Source organism: Erinaceus europaeus, chromosome 4, assembly GCF_950295315.1.
Source record: "Erinaceus europaeus chromosome 4, mEriEur2.1, whole genome shotgun sequence".
Taxonomy (NCBI): Eukaryota; Metazoa; Chordata; class Mammalia; order Eulipotyphla; family Erinaceidae; genus Erinaceus; species Erinaceus europaeus.
In genome coordinates this window covers 73,149,242-73,159,391 of record NC_080165.1, presented here as the reverse complement: position 1 = coordinate 73,159,391, position 10,150 = coordinate 73,149,242, and the positions used below count along the sequence as shown (strand labels likewise).

At 32.9% G+C, this 10,150-nt stretch overlaps 1 protein-coding gene across 49 annotated transcripts in view; it reads left to right on the top strand.

Annotated features, from left to right (window-relative positions):
• Positions 1–10,150, top strand: part of RIMS1 (regulating synaptic membrane exocytosis 1) — a 557,900-nt gene that overhangs the window by 364,313 nt on the left and 183,437 nt on the right. For 27 of the 49 annotated variants that reach the window (XM_060189926.1, XM_060189936.1, XM_060189938.1 and 24 more), the window contains 5 exons: positions 2,850–2,980; positions 3,520–3,691; positions 3,821–3,974; positions 5,166–5,237; positions 8,185–8,338. In XM_060189926.1, coding sequence (XP_060045909.1) covers positions 2,850–2,980; positions 3,520–3,691; positions 3,821–3,974; positions 5,166–5,237; positions 8,185–8,338 — 683 coding nt within the window. Of the gene's footprint in view, positions 1–2,849; positions 2,981–3,519; positions 3,692–3,820; positions 3,975–5,165; positions 5,238–8,181; positions 8,339–10,150 lie in introns of all 49 variants that reach the window. The other 22 variants (XM_060189927.1, XM_060189937.1, XM_060189930.1 and 19 more) reach the window with 1 other exon arrangement.

The window sequence follows — 10,150 nt, the reverse complement described above, 5'->3', positions numbered from 1 at the left end:
TTATGTGTTATCCGGGAAAAACTGAAGTAGAAAAACTATAGCTAGCTGCATGAAAATAAAATCAATGTAGATTTTGGTTGAAGACATGACATTTGCTTTTATAACTGAAAGAAAATCTTACTTCACATAATTTATGATTATTTCTTTTGCAGTTTGTTTTGATGGTCTATTTGAATCTCTTACTGATTTTAATTAAGCACAGAAGATAACTGGTACTCTGCTGCCATTATTATAAACTGTCTTGGTTTTGACTTCTAGTGTTAGTGAGTTAAATATTTTCTGTATAGTATGTTTTGTTTACTTTACTACCCTGCCACATCTTTTTATCCAGTGCATGTGTAAATCAGTTACACTATCTAGCTACCTAAATAGCAATCGTAAATGGGATAGTCAAAATTTAAGTAAAAATTCCATGATGATCATATATATGTGGCACAGAAATATGGATTCATAAGGATTATGTCCTATATATTCCTTATATTTATTTATTTATTTACTGCCACCAGATCTATCATGGGGACTTCTGCCTGCCTGAATTCATTGCTCATGACTGCCATTTTCTTCTATTGTTTATGGGGGGTGAGAGGAGAGAGAGAGGGGAGACAATATAGAGAGGAGAAACACCTCACATTTCTACACACGATTGAAGCTTCTCTTCTGTAGGTATAAACCTGCTACCCATGCCCATAATATCCTGTTTACTATACAAGAACAATTCAAATTTAAAGTAGCTTATTTTTTTTTCATAATGACTCAAATTTGATTCATAACATAACAATTAAACAACGTATACTCAGAGTTATTATTCACCGGTAAAATTAAACTACTAAATTTAAAAGATTAATAACATTAGCATTATTATTTTAATGTGACATAGTTAGTTCCAGATAAAATGCTATATTGGTTATTTAAGTTATCATCCTTAGGAGTTTGACACTTAAAACACTGCTTTCTCTTTTTTCAATTTTATGTTCTTAAACTGACATACCTTAATAGAAATATCAATTGACCTTCACTTAATTTGAAGGTATCATTTTTGTGTTTCATCTTTTCTCATTAAAATTTAAGCTGTTGTAAATTAACTATAGTAATTAAAATGCTCCCAGAAAACACACACACACACACACACCAAGAGCAGGCAACATTTATGAGAGACCCCTCCAAATATTAGTTTATATGTTTTTCATTGATGTAAGTAAAATCATGGAAGAAAACTTCAACATAGACAGGAGAACAACAGACAAAAAGATTCTCAGCTATCAAGAACCAAAGCAAAGGAGAAATTAAAAAGTTAAATTCCAAAATAGCTGAACAGCCACAGCAGCTGAGCTCAGTACTGTAGCAGATGAGCAGAACAATGCATAAGTAAGGTAAAAAGCCACAGCAAACAAAATACTCCAGTGACTGAACTAGTAAATAGACTTGAGGGACTTGTGAGCAAAGTAACACAGACAAAAGATAGAATCAAAAAGTCTGTGGAAGAAGCAATGGAAGCTAAAAAACATGCAAAAGAGCTAGAAAAGTGGTTAAGAGACAATAAAACAACAGTAGAAATATATGGGTTAACTAAAAAAGAAATAAGGGGCTGGGTGGCAGTACGCCTGGTTGAGTGCACAGGTCACAGTGCACAAGGACCTGCATTGGAGCCCTTGGTCCCCACCCCTGCAGAGAGGAAGCTTCACAAATGGTGAAGCCAGGATGCAAGTGTCTCTCTATCTCTCTCCCTCTCTGTCCCGCCCCCCTTGATTTCTGGCTGCCTCTATCTGGTAATAAAGATAATAAAATGTTAAAAAAATAAAAAGCACTCAATCATTGGTCTGCTAGAACATGGATATGAACAAATGGGAAGAACACATACTGGATGAAATAATAACCAAGAACTTCCCCAAAATGAATAACCGGGGAAATGTGAAGATCCAAGAAGCTCAGACAAACCCCAGAACTATCAATATAGGGCTGTGTATACCAGAAAATATCCCAATTAAATTGCCAAAGATTAGAGATTATTATAGGATCCTTATGAAAGCAGCAAGAGATAGTCAAATACAGAGGAAAACCCATAAGCCTATCTGCAGACGTTTCAATAGAAACTCTAAAATCAGAAGGAAATTGCAAGACACAAAATGAAAATAGCTCCTGACTAAGGAAACTATATCCACTCAGACTGGATGGAGAGATAACGACATCCTCAGAAAAGGAACAGTTGAAATAATCTATTAGAATCAAATCTTCTGTTAAGTTCTAAAAAGGGATTCTTTAACAGTCACACATAAGAACATCCAAGACATCCATACAGCAATGACATTGAAATATCGCAGGTTAATAATTTAGATAGCCTCTCTTCCATTAGCTTTATTTGTGAAAATTTTATTAGTGGTTTACTGTCATAACAAGATATGTAAGAGATTATAACTGAGCACTGTAAGTTTGCTAGTTGTAAGTCATATTCAAAATGCATGAAGAATGGTTGCGTAGGTGGCTCAGATAGTAGAGGATTTTGATTCAATTCTCAGCACCACATATGTCAGAAATTAATATTGATCCCCCGACTCCTCAACACACACACACATACACACACACACACACACACACACACACACACACACACATACACACACACACTTCATCTCTCTCTGTTTCACAAAAATAAGTAAGTAAATCTTCAAATAAAATGTATGAAGAGAAAAAAAATTAGTTTCTAAGTGTCTGTGCTTTGGTACTGATATTATTTTGAGCAATATCTGTGATTCAATTATATAACTTAGTGTTTTCTACAAAGTTTAGCATTTTTATAATTAGATTATATGAGTATTTTTATAAATAACAGTTCTTTTCTGCATTGCTTTTAGGTAAAACTTTGGTATGATAAAGTGGGACACCAGCTGATTGTAAATGTTCTCCAAGCAACTGATCTACCCTCTAGAATAGATGGGCGTCCTAGAAATCCCTATGTAAAAATGTATTTTCTTCCAGATAGAAGGTAGTAAATAAGTTGGGGAAATATTTAATAATATATACTAATACAAATGGTAGAATTTCTTTTTTCAAAACAGAGGGTTTTTTTTACTTTTTAAATATTTATTAACATACAATGGTATTCTGAAAAATTGTATGTATTTTATGTCTACTTTTCAGAGTCTAGAAATATGCAATAAAGCTGAGATATATTTTAGTATAAACATTGAGTCTTAAAGAGACTTATATATGAAAAATATCCCTCAAGTCTAGTATTTCTTAGAAAATGTAGTTTGTTTCATTATTCACTAGTGTTTAATAACAATATAACTTAGAAATGATAATATAAAAATCTTATAATCTCAACAACTATTTATACTTTAGTCGAAAGTAGAAACACTAAATCCTAAAATATGTTCTTTGTACCTTTTACCATTTATAATTCATGAATTAAAAATTTAAAATTTTCAGATAGTAGTGTTACATGAAACTACTGTAGATGGCAGTATATACTTGCTTTTGCTTTTTTTTTAAATTTACAACACATACATACTTATTTTTCAGTGATAAAAGTAAAAGGAGGACCAAAACAGTAAAGAAAGTACTAGAGCCAAAATGGAATCAAACTTTTGTCTATTCACATGTACATCGTAGAGATTTTAGAGAGCGAATGCTAGAGATAACTGTGTGGGATCAACCAAGAGTGCAAGAAGAAGAAAGTGAATTTCTTGGAGAGGTGACGTATTATTGTAAAAGTTCAATTCAAATGCTTAATGAATGTTTTTGTGATCTGTAATAATCAGGATTGCTTTTTTGTTATGTTTTAGTAAGTGTGCCTGGCTTAATTTGAGAACTGCCCTTTCAGATCCTCATAGAACTGGAGACAGCACTTTTAGATGATGAACCACATTGGTATAAACTTCAGACACATGATGAATCTTCACTACCTCTGCCTCAGCCATCACCTTTCATGCCAAGGCGACATATTCATGGAGAAAGCTCTAGCAAAAAGCTGCAAAGTAGGTTAAATTGCTCTTTAGTTCTTAAAAGCAGTTATGTTGCAATGAATTCACTTAGATATTTACATTCAAGATATTCAAGTTCTTTATTAGAGGTGAAATATGAATGAATTGCATATGTATGTATTTATAAATATGTATCTTGGAAAAACTAAATTCTGCATTTTCCCAATGGGAGAAATTTATACAGTACATTAGAATAAATCCAGAGGTAAAGAATGTATACCTTGCAGGTGTGATGTCCTCGGTTTGGTCACCAGTACTGTGTAAGCACAGCACAGTAACACTATGGTCTTTCTGTGTGCCTGTTTCTTTCTCACAATGCACACATTCTCACATAAACTCACCCACCCTTATACATATACACATATATGAATGTAAAAGCAAACTAGGAAAACTAGCAATTGTATTTATTTACCCTGACTGAATAATTGGTTGGTAAATGATAGAGTAGTTTCTTCTGTTATTGGTGGGTTGCCACATGTAGGATCTTAACTTTATATTTCTTGAATAATTTAATACTACTGTTCATGGAAATATTTTTTAAAACTTCACAAAGAGTATCTTTAATTGGTGAGTGAGAAGACAAGTTTTTGTACATTATCTACTGATTTTTTTATTTAAGGCTGTACCTCTACTCGAATAGCTTAAACCTTAAAAGTTTCATTTGGTAATTTAGAACCAAATAGTTTCCCTCATATAATTTAGTATTTCATGCTACCTCTTTGCTTATCAGTCATTTCGTCAAAATTAAGCTTTAATTCACTTTAATGACTAATTTAGAAGACTAACCTTAAATATCTCTTAATGACCCACAATACCTTTGAACTGCAAAGGAGGGCACTAGTATGAGTGTATAAGTGTGTGTATTTTACTAGAGGATTTTAGTTTATAACTTTAAAGAATAAATTGAAAAGTTGAAAATTTGGGCTATGAAGTCCCCATGTCACTATGTCTTCAGTGATTATTAAGAGTGAAAAAAAAAAAAAGAGTAAATACTAAGAAATTGTTGTCACTGGAAACTACATTTTTATTGTTGTTTGTTTTGATCAGCTCAGCACTTACTTTGTACTAAGTTGATTCAAAACTGTTGACTCATAATGTCATAAACTTTCAGAAGACATTTGATTATATCATTGCCATTTTATAAACCAATCAGACACAGAGGTATCTGTTTGCCTTAATATGCAGGATCTCAACGAATCAGTGATAGTGACATCTCAGATTATGAGGTTGATGACGGTATTGGAGTAGTTCCTCCAGGTGCGTGGCTGAAAAGCATGGCCCTGCTTCACTGTGCTTCTGTGCTTGTTTTCAATGTCAGTTTCGAGACATCTTTAGGATACTGCACCGAATATTAATAGCATAGATAAATCAGTATTATATTATTCCATGATGACTGATGTCCCAAATTACTATCTAAGTATAAAGTATAAAATGAATAAGTTATTATTCCTTAACACTTATTTGAGTCAGGTTCTTCTATAGAAGATTGGTTCAAAATCATTTCACAATGCTTTGGACTTAAGTGAAAATATGAATTTTATTTAATAAAGTATGCTTAATTTCCTTAAATAAAACTCCAACCCATATGTTTTATTCTATCTGTCTGTGATTTCCCAGGTTTCTGAATATAATGTATCCATGGAATATACTGAGAAAGGTGCATGGCAGGGTTTTAAAATGCATGTAGCATGGGTTACTTTTTAATGCTTTTGTGATGTGTTACACTGCTTATACTTAAGATTGTGTATGTGTGCTTTAAAGTAAGGAAATGTTGTAGGAGAATTGAATATTTGTTTAAAATATCTCTTGGTGGTGGCCAGGTGGGGACACACCTGGTTGAGCACACATGCTTACAATGCACAAAAAACCAGGTTCAAGCCCCTAACCCGCCCCCACCTACAGGGTGAAAGTTTCAGTAGTGGTGAAGAAGGGCTACAGGTGTGTCTTTGTCTCTCTCCTTCTCTGTTTCCCCACTCCTCTCTCAAATTCTCTCTGTCTCTAACCAAATAAATAAATAAGCTATTTTTAAAAAGTTAAAAAAAATGCTATTTCATGGTATTAGTTGGTAAAAAAAAATTGTGACAATTTGCATTTGGAATTGGGTTCTAATCTGACTTTTTTGTGAGATAGTAAGTTAAAGCAAGTAGTAAAGGGTTATTTTCTTTATCAATGATATACAACATTCTTGATGTATTAATTAAAAGTAAGGAAATAATCAAGTGAGAAGAAATCAGGGAAAACAGTCATAGAAAATATGAATTACATAAACATTTATTTGGGATAATATTGATATATGCTGTCCTCAATTATATAGATTTTTTTTCAGATAAATGCCCTTAATTTAATTCTGTAAAGTCAATAGACATATTCCACCTGAGTTGGACTTAAGTTCATAATTGAAGAGATACATGAAATTTCACTAAGAAATTTCTTCAATAAGAACATATGGAGAATTTTCTGAAATTAGTTATATTTTCTGTCTGCAATACAAAGAAAATAGATTGTTTGATCACTAGCCAATATTCTCAAAAACAATAAATCTAATTTCGTTTATATCTAAGTACTTAGATAATTCTCATTGATATCGGGCTTTAGTGAGATTTTTTAAATAACATATAATAGGAAATAACATTCTATATTGTCTTTGTTTTGTTCCTAAAGGATTGTAATAATTAAGTTTTTACACAGTACTAAAAATAATTTTATTTCATATTTATTTGCATATTTAAGAAGGAATCATATGACTCATGTTAGGGAAGTTATCAAATCTTTCAATGAGTTTATTGATCAGTATCATTTACTAGACAATCTAAATGGAATATATTTTTATTATTTTTTCTCATATTTTACTTTTATATGATGTAGTATAGTAAGATGGTAATTTAATAGATAATTAGTTAATCCATTACTTAACTAAAATAAAAGGTTTCTCCTCTCCCTGAACAGTTGCATGAACACCAGCTATAATGGGCATAACAAGACCCACTAGAGTTGGGATTTTTTTTTGTTTGTTTGTTTTTAACCAGAGCACTATTCACTTCTGCCTTATGGTAGTGTAGGGGATTGAACCTGGGACTAGCATAAGTCTCTTTGCATAACCATTATGCTATGCCCCCACCCTAGATGTAGGGTTAATGCTTGGATGTCACCAAAAAAAACCTGAATTTAAAATATATTTATATTTCATACACCATCTCAGAGCATTTAGAAACCTATGATTTTCATTTGTAAATTGGGATTTAAAATAAAGACACTTAACTTAGTTTGAACTTTCCCATTAAATTTAGTGTTATAACAGTTAAATGTATTTTATGTATTTGTAAATATAATAATTCATTTGCCACAGAATTTTAAAACTTCCTTTCAGAAATAGAAATTATTTCTCCTTGTTGAAAATTTTAATTAAAATGTTACTTTGAAATATAGATTATTATTTATATTTTACCTAGAGTCGGTATAAATAACTTTAACTTAAAGGGTGATTACTTTGAATCTGTTTTTACTTGCAGCTATGTTAACTTATCTAATTTAAAAAAATGTGGAATATTTTCAGCTATGTGGGGTAATTTTAATGATTGTTTCTTTAGGAAGATTTATCTCTGTGCATCCGTGTCATAGTCATGTCCAAACATCTTTATTTTTCATTTGAAAATTGTAGTATTGGAAAATTCATAATCATTACTTGCAGTATTAAAGATCTACCTCTTTGTTAAATAATTTGGCATGTTATTTTGTTTTCTTATTCTGAAGCCACTTAAAATTCAAGAAAATTAATATACTCAGGGAAAAAAACAAGGAAAAATAAAGTGAATTTAAAACTCTAAATTTCATGCAAATTTTAAGTTTCGACTTGTATATTACTGTAGTCCATGAACAAGTGCATGATTCGTGCTGTTGAAAAATCACTAACTCAGTTTTCAAATTAAAATAGTATCCCAACTCATCATAATGTCTGAGGGAATTTCACATTCATATAGAGTATCTCCATGTCACTGAACCAAACTGTAACTTTTTATTATGCATGTGCATCTTAAATGCTGTGTTTATACTAACTGTCTTTGAACATAAGGCCTAATAATAGTGATTGCATGACATTTAATATTAGTAGGTTAATAGTTGCTTGAGATAATTTGATGTTTTCACAATGATATTTACTGTAATATAAGAATACTGACTAATTTTATGTGTGTGCTCTTATCAGTAGGTTATAGGTCTAGTGCTAGAGAAAGTAAATCTACAACATTAACTGTGCCAGAACAGCAAAGAACAACTCATCACCGCTCACGTTCAGTATCTCCTCATCGCGGCGATGATCAGGGAAGGCCGCGTTCACGTTTACCAAATGTGCCATTACAGAGGTAGGATTTGAAATGGGCATAGTGCCTATAACAGTAATTTTAAAAATGGAATATATGTAAATTGTTATGATAACTGAAGTGAAACAATGCTTTGATCTTTCAGGGCTTTTTTTTTTCCAGAATAATTTTTTTTTTAATTTTTTATTTAAGAAAGGATTAGTGAACAAAAACATAAGGTAGCAGGGGTACAACTCCACACAATTCCCACCACCCAATCCCCATAACCCACCCCCTCCCATGGTAGCTTTCCCATTCTCTAGCCCTCTGGGAGCATGGACCCAGGGTCGTTGAGGGTTGCAGAAGGTAGAAGGTCTGGCTTCTGTAATTGCTTCCCCGCTGAACATGGGCGTTGACTGGTTGGTCCATACTCCCAGTCTGCCTCTCTCTTTCCCTAGTAAGGTGTGTCTCTGGGGAAGCTGAGCTCCAGGACACATTGGTGGGGTTTTCAATCCAGGGAAGCCTAGCCAGCATCCTGGTGAAATCTGGAACCTGGTGATTGAAAAGAGAGTTAACATATGAAGCCAAACAATTTGTTGAGCAATCATGGATCCCAAGCTTGGAATAGTGGAGAGGAAGTGTTAGGGAGGTACTCACTGCAAACTCTAGTGTACTTCTGCTTTCAGGTATATATTTTGCAGTAGTTTATGGATACGTGTGCACATAAGCTCTCTCTCACAGAAACTGGTGTATATCTAGATTATGGGACTTTGTTAGAAAGTGAACTACCTGAGATGAAATTAGAGTGTACTATAAAAGGAAAGGTCTCACCTGAGTAATGAAGTTGAAGTGTTGTCATTCCATACGTGAAGTCTCTGGATACAGTCTGAGGTGAAGCATGTTGAGGTGGCAATCGTTGCTTTGGTTAGGTTGTGATCGGCGGATGCAATATTATTTGGTTTGGATTGGGAGATGCATACGGGAAAGTGGGCCCTATCCAAGGGTTCCAGGACTGGGGGAAGTAGGGGCTCTATAGTGAAGATGTGAGGTTCCTGCTGTCTTAGGGTTCAAAAAGACAATCGATAGTTAATATTATCATCACATTATTTGTTAATTGGGTTAACTTTGAAAAGTCCCTTTGTTATGGTTTGCTGTACAGTACCCAGTATCTTGTATATAGCTGTGCTATTGGATGCTTCTAATCTACTTGGTCTAGGCTTTTGAGAGAGTCTGCATATCAAATACACAAATCTATTAAAAAGATTCAGTTTGTCTTTTGAGAAACTTTGAGACATACAATTGATTTCCCCCTCTCATATTAATTAACTACTGATTTATATGTCTACATTTTGCTAGGAGTGTACATAAACACCATTCCCACCAGCAAAGGTCCAGAATAATTTCTGGCAAAATGCCTTTATATTGCTTACCTGTATAAAAAACAAACAAAACAAAATATTTAGTTCCTTTTTTGTAGTGATCTGATCTTGAAGGGATGTTGGATTTTGTCAGTCTTTCTCAGCATCTATTCTGATGATTATGTGGTTTTTTGCTTTTTCTTTTAATTATTGATGTGGTGGATGACATATATTGATTTAAATATATTGAAACAGCCTTGCATCCCTGGGACAAATCCCTTTGGTCATGATGTACCGTTTTTTAATATACTACTGTATAGAGTTCTCTAGGATTTTATTCAGTATTTTAGTATTTATATACACCAGAGATATTGATCTGTTGTTTTCTCATTTGCTATTGTATATTTACTTTTATTATCCATGTGATGTTAGCTTCATAGAAAATAGATAGCTAGTAGGCATATTTTAGTTATATTCCAAAGGGCCTGTGGCTATACTAGTTTTTTCATTTTTTCTT